Source organism: Chironomus tepperi, unplaced genomic scaffold (assembly GCF_022539635.2).
Source record: "Chironomus tepperi strain 1889 unplaced genomic scaffold, CSIRO-AGI_Ctep_v1 contig_176, whole genome shotgun sequence".
NCBI classification, from domain to species: domain Eukaryota; kingdom Metazoa; phylum Arthropoda; class Insecta; order Diptera; family Chironomidae; genus Chironomus; species Chironomus tepperi.
Window position 1 is genome coordinate 475,384 of NW_027226298.1, and position 21,314 is coordinate 496,697.

Here is a 21,314-nt window from a genome sequence, read left to right on the forward strand (position 1 = left end):
AAAATTATAATGAGATGATGATTAAATCTCAGCATAGATACAGCAAAGAAATGGTATCATCATTAACAAAATTAAGGCATTTATAGACTATAAATATAAATTTTTTTATAATATACATTTTTTCGCTTCTTTTTTTTCTGGTGAAAGTTTCTCTTTCTTTCTCCACCAACTAAATCAAACAACCAACCACACATAGCACAAGCAAAAGAAACAGCCTATTGTTGCCATCACATTACCATTAGCATGGCTCTTCAATTCTTTTATATATTTTCGTCAAAAAAAAAGAAACTTCTAATTAGCACAAATTGTGTGATGGCGATGAATAAGAAGAAAGCATAATGAAGAGAGTTGTGAAAGAATGCAAAGTGAAAATGTTTGTCGTCTTCTTATTGCTGCTATTATTATTACTATCTTCACATCAAAACCAATTTTGCTTTCTAGCATGCTTATGTTATATATTCTGCTTGCTTACTTACTCGATTTTCTGTTGTGTTAGCTGAATCAACGGGTTTTTGAGTATTTTTTTTTTCATTTCTCATACACAAAAAAAAGGTCTTCTTTATCAGTAAAGTCTTCTGTGAAGAGTACGCGCTGAAAATGTGTGTGAAATAAAATACACATTGGGAGTAGTGGGGAGATGTACAGGTGAAAATTCTGAGGGAAAGTTTTTTTGCTGTAAAGTCAAAGACACTCATTTCATAATATTAATTTCGATTTTTATTTCGGTGAAGGCACTCGATGTGTGGATGAGAAAATTCTTCTGATGATGGTTTCCCCACCACTCCTCATCGAGGCATGGATTTAGTGAAGGAAAGAGAAATGAAATAGAAAATTTCTAAATCTTGTATTATTATGGGCACCTATCTAAATATGACTATACTAACACTATATGCGCAATAAAAACAACAATAATGGATAAATAAAATAAAAAAATTCACACACATGTATGCATGAAGAATGTGTTTAGTAAGAGAAAACATGATGATATGGGAGAAAAAAAATGTATGAAGAAAAGAAAGCACAAGCAACAAGTGTTTGATAGTTGGAAGCAGCAGAATTTCACATTGGAATGTGTGTTGTTGTTTACTATCTAATTGGACTTGAGTATAGAAAGAAAAAGAAAATAGAAAAAAAAATTTCACTTTCGATTGTTATCTGCTTTAAATGGAGATCTAAAGGAAAGCTTATTATTTCGCAAGTTATGAATTTTTTATGCTTGCTGAATCGAAATGATAATCACCGTTTTGATTATATAAAGAAGAAATTTTCTTTCTTTTTAGCTTTATTTCATGTGTATATTATAATTCTGATTTATTGTAATTTTAATTATTTCTTTTCTTGCTTTTATTTTTGGAAAGTTCCATAAACTTTTTTTACTCACTGATTTTTATTGTTAATAATTGATGTAAATGATTCAAATTATTTTCAAGAATTATTCACTCCAAATAATCTAGTTTGTATGGAGATTCTAATTAACGGAAAGTTGTTGTTTATAATGAATAGAAATTCACTTAACGGAGTTCCATTTTGAAATAAATTTTTATTAATTTCTGAGGAATTAAAAATTAATTTACTTAATAAAATGTTTCTTATAGGAATTTTATAAATTCTTCAAATTGGAAAAATTCAGTTCGACTTATTTTCCATACCGAGACCTAACACGGAACTGGGACTGAGGCAACAAGGGACATCTGGGTTTCGGTCTCATTAAACATAAAAGTTTGAAATAGAATTCAAAAGTTAAAATTTAAATTATTTCCAAAATTCTAAAATTCAAATCTTCAAAATCCAAAAGTCAATTTTTAACGGAAAATTCAAATCTTAACACAAACTTGAAATACACATCTTAACGGCAACCTAAAAAAACATAAAAAGAAATACAAAAGTACAGCATTCAAATGCATTCCTCGTACTTAAGAGAACTAAAATGGGAACAAAAAAGAACCGCACCTATGACTATTAAAGAAGAATTTTCAAATTGCTCTCCATACATTGTCTGCACACATTGCACAAATCTTATAGCCTATCAAAATAGAATACTCTCATAATTTCCTTCTATTTTTCTATTTCTGGATAAAGCTTTTTCTATTTCAATGCAATAAATTTTCAAATATCGACAAGTTTTCCTTATACACAAAAAAAACTGCAAGCTTAGAAGATGAATAATGGAAGCTGCATGCTTAAATTATATAGAAAATGAATAGAGAAGAGTTGAGATCAGAGCATTTAAATAATCGATAAACTGTTCTTTTGTACAGCATAAAAAATGCTAACGATGCACACAGACAATGCCTTTTAGCTAGATTTTTTTTTTGCTTTCCTTCTATTTGTTATTTCTACTTTTTATTTTTGAAAAATAGTACAATTAAAAATGAAATGAAAAGATATGCAAAATGCCGAGAAATTTTCTGCTCTTTTTAATTCTACATGAAGAAATTGTGCCTTTATTTCTTTCTTTCCGTATTGCTTTTATACTGTTTTATTTGTATTTCATTGAGGTATAACTATGTATAGATCCAGGAGTGTAGTTAGAGATGTTCAAGAAGGTGCGGGGTTCTCGACATTCGTTGATATTCATAAATTAGGCTTAAAAAGCTTCCCTGGTTCCCTAGCTTCCCTATAACTAGTTAAAGGCAGGTTGATGTCTAGCTATTGACTTATTCTAACGATATGTTCACTCGAGCTGATATCTGCAATATTTCCAATTTTTGAGCTTAAGACCCAAACCCCAATTACATCCCACCATCTAAAACATATCGGAAATAGTTGATTGAACAAAAAAAGAAAAGACTATAAAGTATAGAAAATAGAATCATGCCTTGTGCAGATCTAAATCTAAATACAGCTATAAAAATTTTATATTGATGAATGAGCGAGTTAGAGAGGGAAAAGAGATCAATTTTTCTTTTTTTCTGTATTTCGGATAGGGAAGAAGAACATGATTAAATAAATAGATTTCATCTGTTAGCATAAAATCAAAGCAAAATTCATCATTTAGAAGAAATAAATTTTCATTAAATGCGGAACAGCACGCAAAAATAAAAGAAGTATAATAAAAATGAGATTGAGATGTATTACAGTAAAAAAAACTATATATACATGAAGTAGATACGATAGACGAAAGGAAAAAGAGATTGAAATGCGATGAGGAGGAAAAAATGTTATTTTTCCGTTCTATATAAACGCTAAAATGATTCTGAAAATGATTCTAAAATTAGATCAAAAGAAAAATATATCTTCATGTGTATATTAACGATTCAGTTTAGTGTATATGGTTAGCAGAAAGAAAAAATCATCATTTTCTCTCATTGATGCTACTCTTTACGATGTTCATCAGCGCAATTTTAAGCGCAATTTCCCAAATGGAAATGACGTTATTGTCGCTACTTTGCCCGACTGTCTGTTCGTCTTACTAGTCATTCATTCAAGTCTTGTTTTTCCTCTAATCAAAGAGTCGACTGTCTTTTGAGGACCGTCAAGATGGACTCTAGAAACCCCCAAATCCCTCCACAGAGAATGCGCTTCTGTTGGTCATCAGCGACCACCTTCATACCATAATTTTATTTTCTTCATCCGAATGTACATGACTGATGAAAATCTATTAAAAAGAAAACTTCTACATACTTCATTATTCACAAAAGAAGTGACTTTAAATTATAAATTTCAACTCTCGATCGTACCGAGAATCATCTGAATGAAGTGTAGTAAATATAAGCCAAACGAGAAAAACACAGTCAAGAGTCGAGGAGGAGAGAAAAATATGAAAACAGGTGTCTGGCAAAAAAATCTTAGAATTTCTTCATCACCTACGCACGTGATCGTTTTTCTTAAAAAGAAAGAAAACTTAGTAAAAGCGAGAATGAATTTTCATCGTGATTGATGAATTTTCCCAGGCTCACGACGGCAGGCAAAGAAGAGATTCTTTTTCGTACCCAAATAGAATTGATTGCTCAGCTGTGTTGTTGCACATAATTGTGTGCATGAGGTTCTTAATATAAATGCTATTATAGTAACCTATATTTCATCTCTTTCTCTTCCATTTTTAACCTGATTCAATCGATTGCACGTTCTGAAAAATTCTCATCATCATCATCATCATCGTCTTCCTCCTTCTCATTCTTCTTCACTTTAGTTCTATTCATCTACATTTTATAACTTATTGCGTTCACCTTGCGGGATTCTTTCGAGACTTTGTACAGAGAACGATTGAGAGAAAAGAGAACATGAATAATTTGGCGCACAATTATAGACGAAGATGATGAAAAAAATAAAGTTTCATGCGCTTGATGATGAAAGGAAATTCTATGTAATTAGCTGCATGTTCTATATTAAGTACTGTAGAAATTCGTTGAAAACTGATCTCGTAATTATGGAAATGCGCAATCATGTAGATGATCCATAGCAATTTTGAATCAAATATCATTGATGTTTATGGCTTTTCTGAAGTTCATAAAAGTACTTTTTTTAGAATTTTTTATTACTTTGTTGGCAACAGTTCGAGTCTAATTAAAGTATATCCTTTAAACGTTATTCAAAAATATGTCTAAATTACTGAATTAAATATCATTAAATGAGTTGTTAATAGCAATTTAATTGAATCTTTATATTCTGTAATGCTGATTTTTATTGTGAAAGCTACACTTTGGCATATTAGAAAGGAATTGACTGAAAATAATAAGCTGAGATCAATAACGCGCTAAGTACACTAAATATATAGAAGTAAAACGATGGGAGGAACAAGATATTAAATTATAACTATTTTTTTCTAATCGTTTTTAAAAAAATAAAATTTTTATATCTTTCACGAGCATTTCAGTACATCCAACAAGCAATTTCTCATCATTTCTCTTGCTAAATTGATCACTCGGCAATATCAGCAATTAAAGTTAATCTTCACTGCCTCTTTCACATTCTTTGACTCATCTTGTAGCCGATTCAAGACTCTCTCCCCTCCCAGGGCTTTTCGGCATGTACTACAATAATATTAATGTACCTGATCATAGTCACATTAAGACATGTAAATAAAAAAATGAAAGAAATCAATAATACTTTTCTGTATCTTGATTGCTCATCTAATCTCGTTCATGTATGATTACCACAAGCAATTATGTATACATTTATTGCTGTTTCTATGAAAGTTTAGACAACATTTACACAGATTTTTGATTGAGACTATTGAGTGGAAAGAGATTGTAACCCGAACAGCATATTTGTGTTTTGTTATGCTTCATTGATGCTTTATGTATCTAAAATTAGACCTTAGATGTTCTGGATTATTTAAATATGCTTGGTGTAGTCTAATCAGCAGTTGCAAAACGTTCCTCATTAAACCCTAATTTAGCCTCATTATTTAATGTGAATCGTGACACACAAAGGAAGTAAAATGCCTAATAATGTCAGTTCTTGGCCACATATCACTCCCTAAAAACTAACTTCAAAAGCACTCAAATGTGCCGCTCGGGGAAACTTGATAGAAATTTCTTTTTATTGTGGTACTTGTTATATTGTATGTATGATATTAAGATATTACTTATATGTTTTTTAAGAGCATTAATACTTCATGTTTTAACGGCAACTCACCAAAAAAATAATATAAAAGATGAAAGAAAAAATTTCACTAATTTTCGTTCATATTTCTCTTGAGCAGTTGCCTAACTGCTTTAAAATCTTACCTTTATTTTTTCGGTCAGCATACAAGCTCTTTTAATTAATTCAAAAAAATGTTCGTAACATAACGAAAAGAAGAAAATAAAATAAAAAAATATTGAAACAATTATGCGCACATACATTTATAATAACTATAATGTATGAATAATGAGTCGAATTAGACAGAGCTGAAAAAATTTTTTTGGAGCTCATTTGTAAGGCGAGATAAGAAATTTACAACTCGTAAAGAAATACTCTTTTCTCCATGTTAGGTGATGCAATAATTCCACACATGTCGGATATAGAAATGAATTGATAAAATCATGTACGAAATTTCATTTTAGTGCTGCTGTTGCTTTATCTCATTATAATTTCACACTTTTATTGTTGCTTAATTAATAATTTATTTTTTATTTTATTTATATCCTTTTAGGGGAAGCGGACAAAGTAAAAACACTCATCAGACTACGTGCAGAGCTGTCACCACTATTCACAGGCAAAAGAAATGCATCGAAATATGCATGGGCGTAAGTTGCACGCATTTATATCCCTTAGCTTGAATTTTAAGTACTTTTAAATGAAGAAAAAATAGAAAGCTTAGAAATTAAATTGTTAGCACATGCACACACATGAATGGAATAGAAGTGTCACATCTTAAAAAGGAAAAATAATTTTTATTGCCAACAATTTAAATATTTAGACGACATTCTATTCGTAACAGTTGGATTACCATTATTTGCCTATTATAATATAGGTCTTTCGTACATTCTTGCTGCCATGCTAACTTACCTTTTGCTGAGCATTAATAATAAAAGAAGAAAAATTGAAATAAATTTAAAGGCAAACCTAAAAAACACAGCAGAATGAATGGAATAAGAAGTAAAGAAATTTCAATTTGCTTTCTTTTCTCCAGTTCTTCTCATTTCCTTTCTTTTTCATCTTTATCGCAATAGTTTCTTTCAAGATTTATGCAAATAATTTAAAATCTCTTTTTCTGGATCATCCGCAAGTGATGTCCATACTCCTATTTTTGAGACAAATCATAAATTGATGCTTTAGAGTGCTAGTCAGTTCCAGTAACTGTGTTTAACCTCCAAAACTTGAATTAACTACTTTATAGAGTTATGCCAGAAGGCTAACTTAATGCCTATAAATCAGCCGACCTCAGAATCCCTCCTTTCACCTCCAGACACTGGACATCATTACAAATTGACCCCAGATTTTCTCATTTCGATTAAAACTACGATTTTTTGTTTGTCTCCCTTTTTTTACCTCACCCATCTCACACTGTCTATCTCATTCTTCTATTTCTAGCGTTGTTGAACGAGAACTCAATGTCCCACTTCCAATTTCAAAGATCATCAAAAAATGGAATAACTTATTGCAAGAGTACAAGGTGAGTAAGAAATGAATAAGAGAGAATTCTTATTATTTATTATTATTAAAAATCCTATTGTGATTGAATTATGCTGATAGCGTTTCAACTCTCAATGCTATTGCCTGCTACCAATGCTGCTGCTGTTGCTGACGATGATGTTGGTGATTATTAGAAAATCCATCAAGTTTCTTTCCACTCACAATGAATGATCTCGTGATTTATGAAATCTTTTAATTAAAACAAGATTTTTTTACGAATTTCTCATTTGAGTTCACATTATTTTATATATTTATATATTGTTTTAAGCAATTCGAGAGTAGCATAATATATGTGTAAACATGCTGTTACTATAACTGCGAACAGAGAGTAAAAAATGAAAGAAAACGTTATCAAGTCATTGAATGATTTCAAAAAAGAAAAAAACTTAACATTAATTATTTTTTGTAAGAATGAGAATTCATTAACTGCACTTTAATTGAGCGGAGAAGTGAAGATCTTTTTTTTTTCATTATTAATTAACTTGCTAATTAGAATTTATCGTTCATTTGAAACAACGAAATTCTTGAGGACCTCAATTCTTCTTTCATGTCTGTAGATTCCTTTATTTGGAAAATGAATTCAGAAATTTCACATTTTTTTCGTATTGATTTCAAATTGAGGTTACTCTTTTTGGACAGCGTATGATTGTGTGATTCTTAATTTCTGTGACCTGGTAATTTTATGAGATTCCATTGAGCACATTTTCTTGTATTGTATTGAGAATATTACAATAAGTAGCAATAAGCATGTCCAAAATTGTGTCTTTTCTTTAGTGACATTACAGTTAGTATAGAATTTTTGGGAGAAATTATTTTAATACTTTAGAAAGTATGTCTATCTTGAGTGGATCTTATGACTAGTTAATGTTTAGTTAATGACTAGTTCTAAAGTATTTTTGTCTATTCTGATCCATTCTGATAAGATTTTTGAGGAATTTTAATTAAAAAGCTTAGATTAGTTAAGTTCCGATAGCAACTGAACTTAAAAGTCATACATTCAGAAATGTGAACTTGTCTTTCGATACTTGAAGCACAACTACAGTTTAGCCACTCAAAATTAAAGAACAAACGCTGATAAGATTTGATTTATCAGAATTTTATCTGCGTCACAACACGTGCGGACGTAATTTAGAAGAAAGACTGGAGATAAAGAATATTGTTTTTCGTAACATTGTGAATCAGACTTTGGTTTATCGGTCGTGATAACCGTAGAAATAAGGAATTCCCGGTCTCACATGTGTAAACTTATCAAATTTTGAAAAATAAGTCTGTTAATCTGAAATTTAAGGAAAAAACTGGATTTGTTACTTTTTCAAAAAGCTCAAAGGTGCTGTTGCTAGCTTTAATCGTGCCTTAGCTTCTTGAAGGACAAGACAATTGAATTATATTACACGTTGATTCCTATAATTAACTAAACGCTCAATTAAATAATACAACAAGTGTCTTATCCTGTTAATTAGACATAAAAGCTCACCATAAAATATGCACAACAGCTATTAATTACTGGTTAGCTGTTAGAACCTCAAACAATATCCCAAAAAAAAAATTACCCATATCAAAAAGAAAATTTCCAAGAATTTTTTTCATTCATTTTATTTAATCATTAATCATTCAGTTAACGATGCTTCTAAGTACTGTAACACATTTCAATAGAATACAGAACATAAAAGCTAACTGAGAATGTTGAAAAAAGAAAGAAAACTCATGTGTCGAGGAACTAAAAAAAGAGCTCGAGAATGAAAGAAAAGAATAGGCTGAATTGATATGAGTAAGTGGAACCTTCATTTAATTAATTAACTGCCAAAAGAAGTTCTCTGAATGAGGCAGAAAATGAGAAAATATTTAGAACGCTGTACAGTTAGCCCAGACCTTCTTCTGATACTCTTTTTTATTTCTCTTCTTAAGTTTTAAAGAAAAGAAATTTCTGAAAAAAAGAAATTTTTTTTAAGTATGTACAGGTCCAATAATAATAACAACAACAATATACAATAATAATAGCATTAAAATACTCTTCATTTAGTCAAAGTCAGCTAGTTGAGGCCCAATGAGGAGAGAAGAAATGAAAGAAGTAAAAAAAGTACAAAGAAAAAGATGAAAGAATTCAAAAGCCTAAAACGAGAAAGCATCTCGTGTACCTCTTTTCATTTCTTTTCACTAAGAACTTGTGCTGATTAAAAAATCTTGTTTTTTTCTTAACATGATGTGTATATGTATATAGGATATTGAAGGGCTTGCTTGAATTACTATAACAGTTATGTTCTCTATACCTCGAAGGTATTTTTTTGTTTCGTTAGCTTCAGGAAATCATGACGACGACGACGACGTCGCAAATATTCATTCATTTATGTAGAGCATACCTGTTGCACATTATTATTTATCATTTCTCTCGAGGAAGCGCATGAATGAAATAAAAAAAAATTGTATTTTCACTTTGGATTGTAAACAAAAATATTTTTCTTTAATCCACAACGTAAGGGCGACACTTGTAATATTATCGAAAGTATGAATAGTGTTCAAGTTATGTATCTAGTTCGCTTGTTTTACTGCCATGTTCATAAGACTTATTAACGAATCATGATTGAGCTGTTGATGATGATATGACGTGATGATGGGGATTATTTGTGAATGACGGCTGTGGACTATGAGATTGGATGATTTCTGTCCTAAGCTGTAACACACATAGAGCTTTGTCATTCCTAGTACATTTAAGTATGCTCTCAAAATCTAGTATGTTTAGAGTTAGGAAAGCTCATGTGATAATTTTGAGAAGTTCCTAAAATGAGATCTAACCACAACTTGAAGATAACTTTTTAAAGGCAAGCATGTCAATTTTTTCAAACAAAATTTAAGCTATGGCTTATTACTTAACCAATAGTGACAAAAACCTTCAATATGTCATTGCCCTAAGCTTTTCAACTGCTATAGAGCAGCTTAAAATTTAAGCTCAATTTTAAGATTGTTATGGAACCTGTAAGACACTTCAAATGTAGGAACATGAAGGAAAAAGTCTCTAAATCCCATTTTCCCATCATTAGATGGACAACATTTAAGATTGACCAGATTATGTTTGTATAATTTAAGAAAACACATCAATGATGGCTGCTATAAAGGAAGGAGTATCATAAAAAATTGCACAATCTGAAACACAAAAAGAGTTACTAAAAATTGCTTTTTTTTCTTACTTGATGAAAATGCTAATAGCTCCGCAATAAGGCATAAATTAGAAATTTAACAACAGCTTTATAATATTCCCTCTCTGCTCCATACGAGATAAATCCATTTCAGGTTTTCTACCAAAAAAAATATCTTTTTCATTTCTTTTATTTTCTTCTTTTCAATCACATATTAATGTTTTTGTCCAAATATCTATCTCTAAGTTTGACTCCATACACGTTATTTTATCGTGGATTTCTGCTGTTATTATTGTTAAATGCGACTTCTTTTTGTCTTTTTTTTTGTTCAATGCATAGAGCAATGGGGCATCAATCTGACAAGGCTTGAAAGATATTATAAGCGTACACATATGTGTAAGCATGTAGAAGAAAAAGCTTGTTGATAACAATAAACTACAACACGTCGATGACTTGTGGTATGAGAGTAGAAAAAACAAAATTTCTAAAAATTTACATTACGTAAAGGTTGACCAAAATGAGATTTTTTTTATTTTATTTTCGTTTGTTATTTCGAAATCGCTTAAGCTTTGCAGCTTTGTAGATAGCTCTGTAGAAATATGATGGAGAAGAGATTTGAGTACGGAGGGGGAAATGGTGCAAGAATGATGTTATAAATTATTAACAATCGCTTTTCTTCAACGTTAATATTTAATGTATTGATAGCATAAATAAGCAGGTTATTTCCTGATTACTTGATTCTCATTATGCTGCATGTATACATCCCTATTCGATATGTATTCCCTTTGTATCATACAAACTTGTATTAGTACCATCAATTATTCATTTATTAACTTCATTCCATTCAATTTTACCATCTCTAAAGAACAACCTGCATGCCTCGTAGTCGTTAGTTATTTCACAAGCAAACAGCTTTGGAAGATTCGAAAAAATAAAAAAATCTCGAAGGTTGCTTTTTAGGTCATCACTATTAAAAGAAGGTTTTTTTTCTTACTTTGTACAAAACGAAATCTCTCCTCGGCTGCTGTTATTGCTGCTTGGCTCTGAATTCTTTTGGTGCAATTTCTTTCCTTTCCTTTCCTTTTTTTATCAGCCATATGATGGAAGAAAGATTTTTTTTCTTTTGCTGTTTCGCTCTGCAGAGAGCAATTTAAAGCATTTCAATTCACGGATATATTCTTGATAGTCGATGAACCACTTTCTCAAAGGAATTTCTTTCTTTTTATATTTTCATTTTGGTGATCCATTCCAATAAAATATACAAACATATGTGCATGTATAGCAATTTGTTTGAAAAAAAAGGCGTAGAGCGGTGATGTAAAGTATGGACGGAATACGAAACGGAACTTAAAGACAAGAGAAAGATGAGAAAAAGACGTAAATCGACGAAGAATTTCCTTTCTAAAAAGAAATCTCAATTTTTTTTGGAGCTTTTTATTCGGGTTGGAAAAAGAAAAATTCTGTTGGAATGAAAGTTGGCTAATAAATCATGAATTCTAGTCGAATGCATGCGAATAGCAAGCAATAACAATGGTAATGATTTCAATTCAGATTCAACGACCACAAAAATATTTCTTCTTTCTTCTACATTCATAGTTGATGGTTATTGTAAAATGAAATATTGTTGAGTATTAAGTAAAATATTTGTCTTGAGAGAAAGAGAAATAATAAGAAATCAATTCAAGGACCAACGAAAAAAAAAAAAATTGCTTCTTTTGGAGTCGAATGAGTACGACATAAGATAGAGATAGAGATGCAGAAAGAGAAGAAAATCGAAGGTTATTGAAAAGAATAATATAAAAAATATAAAAATTGGTATTTTTTTTTTGTTTTGTCAGCAAGATTGTGTGTTGACTCAATAAGCGTACGAGATGAGTTAATCATCAACGATTCTCGACTGAGGCTAGGTCAGTTACACAACAAAACTCTACATCATCAAGGATAAAGTCTTCTTTCTTATTTTTTTTTTTCGTACATCGCGCGGTTCGATGTGAGAACTGCGCAGCAAAGCCCTATAGAATATGCATGAGTGCCATCGTTCGTCGCTTTAAAGACCGTGAAGCCTCATTTTACAATGAAAAGAGATGATGATGAAAAAAGATAATAAGAAGAAGAAAAGCAGCCGGCAATAAAAAAATTCTTTAATGTGAAACTTTTTTTTCTTCTCGCGTTCGCCCTTCTTTGCGAGTCATTTTGTGTGAAATAAGCAACAGATCATAAATTTTAGAATTCACTTACGAAGAAAAAAAAAGATCTTATGTGATGTGCTCTTTCTGTTTCTCCACTGGTGGGTGCGTCTTCATGTCCCAATTATATTGAATGGTCATTTATTTACAATTTACTTTCCTTATTAATGATTTTTCTTGCAATAATATAAAGTTTTTTACATTCCTTTTTCGTGGAGATTTTGAGATTTATTTATTGAGTAGAAATTTCTTGTTTTGAGGAGGATGACCATCGACTTTTTTGGATTAAGTGGGACAATCAGTTGGGTTTGAACAGAATTTCAAAGAATTCTTGATCTGTGCTGTGTTAGTCATGAGTTCTTCATGAATTCCTGTCAATTGAACCAAAAGCTTCATTCAAAGGATTCTTAATCCGCTTAAATTTGACCAGAACACAACGAATTTCCCCACAATAGCTGGATTATCCCGCCAAAATACACACAATCATTTAACCTACTTTGCTGCCAATTCAATAAAAAATTCCTATACTGCATCCTGTTTTCGTAAGATCTACGGTTCGAAAATGCCATTGTCTTTATATAGAAATATCTTTAAAGATTTTAATCATAAAAATGAAATGTTAAGTAAATAAAGCGATAGCCAACGACTTATCGTAATATCTGTTTCTTACCAAACTCTCTCCCTCTTAGCTCAATTAGCGATGGAATGAAGAAAAAAAAAGTTATAATCAAAACAAAAAAATGCTGAAAATATTAGAAACACACAAGTTAAAGCGTGAAGGCCTTTTTAAAATGCAAAGTATGGCATATAACGACAATATACACATATTATGTGTGTATGAAGAAGAAATAAAGCCCACGACATGCTGTAAGAAGTGAAATTTTTCTTGACTAGATTTCTCAAATGAACGATAAAGGAATTCATTTTTTAAAGTTTCACAGAAGAAGAACAATATCATGTCTAACTACTTCTATTGTCTCTTTTTGCACTAAAAAAATGAAATTAAATTTGATTCCATGAGCATTATGCACAGTATGGTTAAGAAGTGAAATTATACAACAATTGTAGTAGTCCATTGTGTGTGCTTGATCATCATCATCTTGCCATTATTTATATTGTTACTATTTCTTATATCACATACGCCAAATGTAAAGACTTCTTTTCATATTCATCTTCTGTTCAATGAATTGCGATTGTAATTTCACCTGATCACACCTATATTAATAAATCTCCGCTTCTTCTCTTCGTCTATGACTCTTCGCTTCTTCTTTTATATTTCATTTCCATTTTTATCTTTCTCCTCGCCAATTGTTTTTATTTTCATTTTATTTTTTTTTTCGCTGCATTTCGTTTTAACTTATGACCTTGTTTTGTTTACACCGCATATAAATATCATTGTGCATAGTATGAACTGCGGCATTAAGCTTCAGCAAGTTCTGTAGTGAATTTTTTTCTTCTCTTCTCTTTCTTCATTGTTTGTCGTGCGCTCACACATTTTTGCACTTTATTGTAGTATGTAAAGTTCATTTAGGTGTGCACTATGCCCGATCAGGCACACGTTTGTCTTGGCAGCTGCATGGTATCCAAATGAACATTCTTATGGCAGATAACATGAAAATATTCACTTGTACGCCATATGACAGTCACTTGATTACCATGAATCATTTGTCCTGACCGGGTAGGGTTGTATACCTATAACTGACTGTCTCCCTAAGTCAAGCTTATTATTCGCAAAAAAAGCAAAGAATTTTTCTCGCATAAAAAAATTTATTGCACCTTCGTTATGCATCTCCGGTGGTTTATTCGCTAGTTTTCTCCTCATTTATTTATAGCCAACACAAGTTTTATGACTTTATAATCATATTTCAGAAAATGTGGATGTAATGTGCTGTATCGTAATTTAATGATGCCACAAATTAATATTTTACTATCCTCAAAGTTAAAAATTATTGACTAGCAAAGGAATTAAAAAAAGAAATTTTTTGTCATCAATTTGTCAAAATGCGAATGATTTATTTACTGTTGATGCGAAAGTTAACAGCTTAAGCTCACAAAACGAGAATATATGAAGTTATGCTATTCAAACTCATGTGAATGAGTTATGTTTCAATTACAAATCATTGTAAGCGAGAAACAAGCACTTCGTCATTTAATCTAATGATTATGAGAGTTCATTCATCGACGTTGTCCATCCGTCAACATATTTCTATCTCAATGGGAATTAGAAATGTCTATAATAAGTTTTTTATTGCATGGCATTGCGTATTATGAGGAGAAATCTTCATTAGAAATTTATAAACATTAAAAAGTCTTCTCGCTGAAAAAGGTAAAAAGAATGATTGTGATTTCACCTGTACAGCCTTTACAATAACATCCAAACCCCTCTTTTCAATTTTTAAAAGGAATTGGAATTGGAATTTCTTGAGAAAGATACACAAACACAAACAAAAGAAGAAAGATTTTTTTGGAAAAAGTTTAAGTTTAAAATTTACGCATCCATTAGGCACGTGTTGGAGATTTCTTTATATAACACAAGCAATAACTATCTAAGCCTGTGGTTTTGTGCTTGCATGTTTTCTTTTCTAGCAAACTATCTAAAAAAAATTGTTTCGAAACTCGTCCTTGTAAGCTTAAGATTATAACCATTTTAAGGTGTCTACTTGACTTGATCTTTTGTGTGTTGTTGGTTGTGTGTACCACTCTAAAGCTCTTTATGTTGCTCAATTGGAAGAGAAGCGAAAAAAAAATGAAAATTCTTCGAGCAAATATTTTGATTATACGACATACATAAGAGCATGTGTTACTACATGTGTGTATAAATCTACATAATAATTTTACTTTTTTTTTGTTGAGTTTCACTATTTCTTAAGCTGCCTTTCTGCTTCTTACTTTGTCACAATATAACAATCATGAAATAATAATCTATCGTAGTATTCATAATATATTCATATTTGACTCTCCTGCCATTTACATTCATGTGTGCCTTCTTCTTTCTACGCTCGTTTTGTTCACTTGTACTATTGCAACAGTCTTCTGCATTTTAGATCACTTTTGTTATGAATTTGTACGAATGGCGTATAGAAATAACTTAAATTATATATGCAAGTCCATATGTTTGACATCGAAAGACATGCCTTTAGAAAATAATAATAACAAAAGCCAATGGCGAAAAAAGAAGAAATTTTACTCCATAAGTGTTACAGATCACGTGAATTTATGAACGTAGAGATTAATTTGGGACGCAACAAGTGTTTCTTTTTCATTTGTACTTATTTTGGACAACACCATCTGGTCAAAACGGCATGTGTACATGTAGCATGTAGATGAAATAGATGGATAAGTAAATAATATTGAAAAAGTCTACTCCCCATCGCATTAGTGCAAAAAGGTAAAAATTGTGGACATTAGTAATAGACAATTGTCGATCTTAATGACATGTAATAAGCCCCGAAGCAGCAAGTTGAATTGCTAAAATCAAATACATAGCATTAATATTCGTAGAAAATATTTTTTCATTCATTCCAAGTACAATATAAGCTTCATTTCGAATTTTTTATATGTTTGAAGTGGTGAAAATATATTAAAAAGAACTTTCTATTTTTTTTATCTCTTTCTCTGTCTTTCCCCTCATGAACTTCACATATTATGTGGATAATGGCATATATTGATTAAGATTATCTACCTGCCAGCAACATATAAGCTGAACGAATCAGCTCATTTTTTCAAATTTAAAAGAATTTTTATTAGTTTTGCGTGTCATTTCGAAATGATTAACGTGAAATTGATTAGGCTGTGCGAAAAAGTATGCTTTGTTGTCCAAAAAAAAAAGCAGTCCTCATTTACACCTCATTGACAATAAAGATGGTGATGTAAGACGATTATTTTGAGTCATTCGCGCTTAATATCTTTCAACTTCTTTCTTGCTATAATTATATGACGACTTTCAATACAATTTACGAGCTGTCTATGATCAAATATGGAAATAGTTTGACTGTCTCAGCATTTTCTAATATGTGTGTGCATACTTCTGCACACTGCACATAAAATAACATAAAGATATTGATCATGATGATTAAGTTCAATGGATGGATCACGGATGAGTCGCATGCATGCACATATGAGTGTGTATATGCGAGAGCAGATTTTTTATTTTTCTTTCATCATCAACATCTTCTTCTTCTTTTACTTGATTTTCTTTTCTTTATTAAGTATGAAAGCTTATAAGCGCGCGTTTTTCTTGCGACGCAAAAATATATATAATAAGATACACAATAAATTAAAATATGAAAGTTTCGAAATCTTCTTGCTGCTGAATCAACAGATTGTACCTCATCGCATGTGTATACTTACACAAGATGCGGTTCAAATTTCTGAAAAATAAAAGTAAGAGAGATTTCACTGGAAATTCTTGATGACTCGACAGATGAATTATGAAATATTTCTCGGGCATTCACATCCGTTTAGTTCTTGTAATGAAAAAAGTTTTTAATCAGACATGTCGTTGAGCAGCAAAAACAAGGGGTGTTTATAAACTTTGACCGTACAACAGACAACCTTGAACCTTTCCAACAACTTTAGTCATACGTTGACTGCATTAAGTGAAAATTGTGTCAAATGGCACGGAAAAAAATACCTGCCATTCCATGGCAGTCAATGTAATTTAACATCACTTACTTTGCTATTATTTGCTCTCAACATTTTTCTTGCTTATTTCGTCGATTATAGTCTTTTGAGCCAAGAGAAGTAAAATTATACAAAAATAAAAAAAAAACTTTCTATTTTTCTTTTCAATTTAAACAAATTAGCTATTCAAAGAGAAACCCGCAGCAGTTTTATATTCCATCAAGTTATATTTTTTCTATATCTACGCTTAGCACATTTGTGGATAGGCTTAGGCATTTCGGTGGTGTGTTATATAAATCAATGGCTATGAATAATATTCCTAATGAATGCTTCAAGTTTTTTTTTTGTTTTTTGGCGAACATTCACTATGTAGTACATGTACGTGTCTACATACATACATGCATGCCTCAATCGTATGCCGTATGTTGAAGAAAAAAGAAACGGATCTTAGCGTAAAGAGAAAAGAATCGAATGATGGAATTGTACGATGAATACAGCAATAATAATGCTAAACGTAAAAGAATTGAATGAAAGAAGAATTCAGTCAAGGAAAAACGCCGATGAGCGACACGACACAGTTAAAGAAGAATCAATGATAAAGAATGAGAATGAGAGAGTATAAATGGGTAGAATGAAGAGAATGGTATGCTTAAATTTCTTTATTTTCTCTTGTTCTTACGGTTATATGTGAGAAAAGAATGAAAGAAAGAAACGAAAAATAAGTAAATGGGTTACAGACTTAAGACATTGAGCGGAAAAAAGAAAGAGCTAATCTAACGGTGATGGAACTTTTTTTTTGGAGAAGAAAGAATAAAATTTCAATGCATTAATGCCTCATCTTTTATTTTAATTCTTTTGCTCGAAATTTATCGCTATTGGCATTTAAATTTCTAACAAAAAAATCATCTTCTCGCCTTCTTTTACCCTTTATTTCTATAACCGTTCTCGATTCTGTTATTATTGGAAGTTAATTCTAAATGATGATATTACTATATAAAGCAAATTCTCAGTTAGAATTGACTAGCATTGACACATAAAAAATATAAGAAATTTTCTATTCATATTGGAACCGCTAAAATTTAATGTAAATGGGATATAATTCTCATATCCTCAATATTTGTGGATTTGAATTTTTAATCAGTGACGAAATTGTTCTGACATGATGAAAATTGTAATGAGTTTGCAACGGTAGCTTTAAATTTATGTCAGATTTTAATTTTTACACTCTAATTTTTATAGCTACAAGAATAACCACAAAGTGCTGCTCATTTCAAGTATTTTAGGCAGGTAACATAAACCAGCTTTTTTGTCTAGAATAAATTTCTAAATAAGGGCTTAATTTACATGAACAGTTGTGAAATTCTTTTTAGTCATTTGCATTACAAATTGAATTTTTTTTTAATTTTCGATGTAAGACTTATGAAATTGTTTATTTTGCTTGGAATTTTGATTATTTTTTGGGGATTGGTAATAGCTTTGGATGGGTTTTGACTTTATTTGAGTAGAGTATTGATATTCAATAGACATTGCATTATTGGAACCTAATTTTGATGCTTAAAATTAGACTTTTTAGATGATAATAGCCATATTAATGCTAATTTGCCGAGAATTGAAGCTTAACATTTAGAAGGGTTATTGAGAGCATTTAGAAGCATGACTGACTTTATTCGGGAATTTCCATTACTTCTTCTTGAGAAGAACTTCTCCAAAAGTTCTAAATATCATGTAAAATCCCGGAAAGCACATGACTTAGATATTGTCGAAAATTTTGCACCAGGTCAACTAGACTCTTGCCTGAGTCTGGATTTTGTCGAATCTGACCTGAATCCAGAGCCACGTTGACCTGAGTCCGAGAATGCCTGACATTATTTCCTTTACTTTATTCATTATTCAATTTATATCAAGAATCTTCAATTCTGATTCGCAAATTCAATTTCAGATTCATAATTTGCGATTCCATCCTCCCAGAATAATTCTAATCATCCTCGGTCATTGACAATTCTTATCCAATTTCCAAATCAATTTCACGAATCATTAGAAATTCATACGTTCGAAAATTTGGGGTCAATATTTTTATAACAAGATTCTCATTCAAAATAGCAAAAAAGAATTTACATTTTATGTCTTCCGATTCTGAGCGTATCCAGAATCAAAAGAAGTGAGAAAGAGAGAAGAAAAATTTGAAAAAGAGAATAAAAGAATTGAATTGCAGATCAGCTGTTTGAAACAGTTAGAGTAGGTTTTTTGAAGCACGTGTTATGCCTTGCGAACGTGAGAATGAGTTGCTAATGGATTCTTAATGAATCGTAACTAACTAACAAGAATTCTTTATTATAAATGAGCAATAATGTTCAATTGGTATTATTCTTTGACCTTCAACATTTCCAGAAACATTTCTCTTCCTTTATATGGATCTCTCTTTATTTTCGACAGTAAAGAATAAGGCATAGCAGAAGTAAGAATATTTCTATAATGCCATTAAAATGTTATCAGATTTAAGAATTAACGGGATATTAACAATGAGCATATATTCGACAGCTAGAAGAGGAAAAAAAAGAAACGGGTCCACACATATGTGGCATTTCTGTTGAACATTTTTCTGAAAAAGATTAGGCAAAGAATAACAAAAGAACACAAGCAACATCATCATGATGAGATCAAAGATCATTAAGAGCATATAAAGTGGGTTACATGAGAAGAGAAGGAATGAAATTTCTATTATGTTTCGGTTATGCCCGTCCACTCAATCAGAACAGAAAACTGAGCTTTTTGTGTACATTTTCTATACAGCAAACACACATGACCCGTTGAGCGGTCTCGAAATAAAAAAAAAATTTCTTTTCTTTTTGCTTCTTCTTTAAAATAATAGAAGAAATGCTTTCTTTTATAATCAGTTCAGCATACATAAAAATATAAAGCGATGGAATGAAGACAACAGAGAATGAAATTCTAAACGTAAGCGAATACGATGTGAAGAATACAACAAAAAAATTGCTTAAAACAGTTACGTTTTGGTCGATGATACCCGATGCTGTCCATACCTCATTATCAGAATAAAAATTTCTTTTCTTCCCCGAAAAAAGAATTCTTTCTTCTTTGCCATTTGGCTTCTTTTTTGGTGGAACTAGAAGCATATCTTTAAGAATATACAGTTCTTTATGCATATATAGAAAGGCATTAGCAATCGCATAGAGAGATACAGCTATTAAACAGTAGATATATTCTATATATTAATTATGTTCATTTTTATTTTATTTCTCAGGCTATAAAATTATCAGAAGAACCGAAACGTCGAGAATGGCCATTCTTCAATTTAATGGATGTATATTTTAGTGATCAAGTCAATGATCCATCATTGAGACTATTCTCATCGACAAAACGTTTTGACACAGATACATTTGATGACAAGAATTTCGATGAGGAATTGCAAGCCGTTTTAGCAGCCGCAAACTTAAATTCATCCATGTCATCAGTACTACAAAATCTCGGTCTTGGATTGGGAATGAATAGACAAAGTTTTCTCAAACGTGACTCAAATATAGCGTCAAATAATAATATTAATAATAGTAGTAATAATCCAATGGATATTGATATAATTGACGATAAGCATGATGATGAAGATGAGGATAATAAATCAGAAGTGTCAATCAATTTGAGCACAAAACTGTTAACCAGCACTCTCATGAATACAAACAATTCCACAAATGATAAAAATAATAACAAAAGTCATCTCACAAGTCTCAATAGTACCAGCAAACATAATGAGAATATTGGCATAGAGAAAGATGTATGCTTAATTGAGCCTAATAATAACAATACAATGAATAGCAACCGTAACTTGATGGGACGCGACGCCAATAGCTATAGTACGAATAGTGAAGGTAGCATAAATAGCAGTCGAAACAGTGCAAGTAGTCACGCGAATATCAATGATGAAGATTACGAAGACAATATGGTTCGTGCTTATGAGCGTAATTTGAAAAATTTAAATCAAAAGTTCTTGCACGAGATGAGCGAACATCATAATATTGATCAATATCTGCTATCGTGGCGTGGATTTCATGGTAACATGTGTAAAGGCTTTCATAATTTACAACGCGATGGTCAAATGGTCGATGTCACTATCGCTGCAGGCGGGAAAATCTTTAAAGCACACAAATTGGTAAGTGACGCACAAAAAAAACTGATGAGCAAAAAAAAAAGTGAATTGTCATGTCATATCTTGAACCAGCATGATACTTAAAAATCGATTTAACTCTCACTCACTCACTTCTAATTTTATATACATTCTCTCCTCTTTTTTTATTACATG

At 31.0% G+C, this 21,314-nt stretch overlaps 1 protein-coding gene across 1 annotated transcript in view; it reads left to right on the top strand.

The window, feature by feature from the left end:
- The window catches only part of LOC139089216 (uncharacterized protein DDB_G0283357-like), a 35,707-nt gene that overhangs the window by 9,912 nt on the left and 4,481 nt on the right, over nucleotides 1–21,314 (top strand). The window contains exons 3-5 of the mRNA XM_070638686.1: nucleotides 6,080–6,173; nucleotides 6,961–7,042; nucleotides 20,265–21,164. Of these exons, the coding sequence (XP_070494787.1) occupies nucleotides 6,080–6,173; nucleotides 6,961–7,042; nucleotides 20,265–21,164 (1,076 nt within the window). The remainder of the gene's footprint in view (nucleotides 1–6,079; nucleotides 6,174–6,960; nucleotides 7,043–20,264; nucleotides 21,165–21,314) is intronic.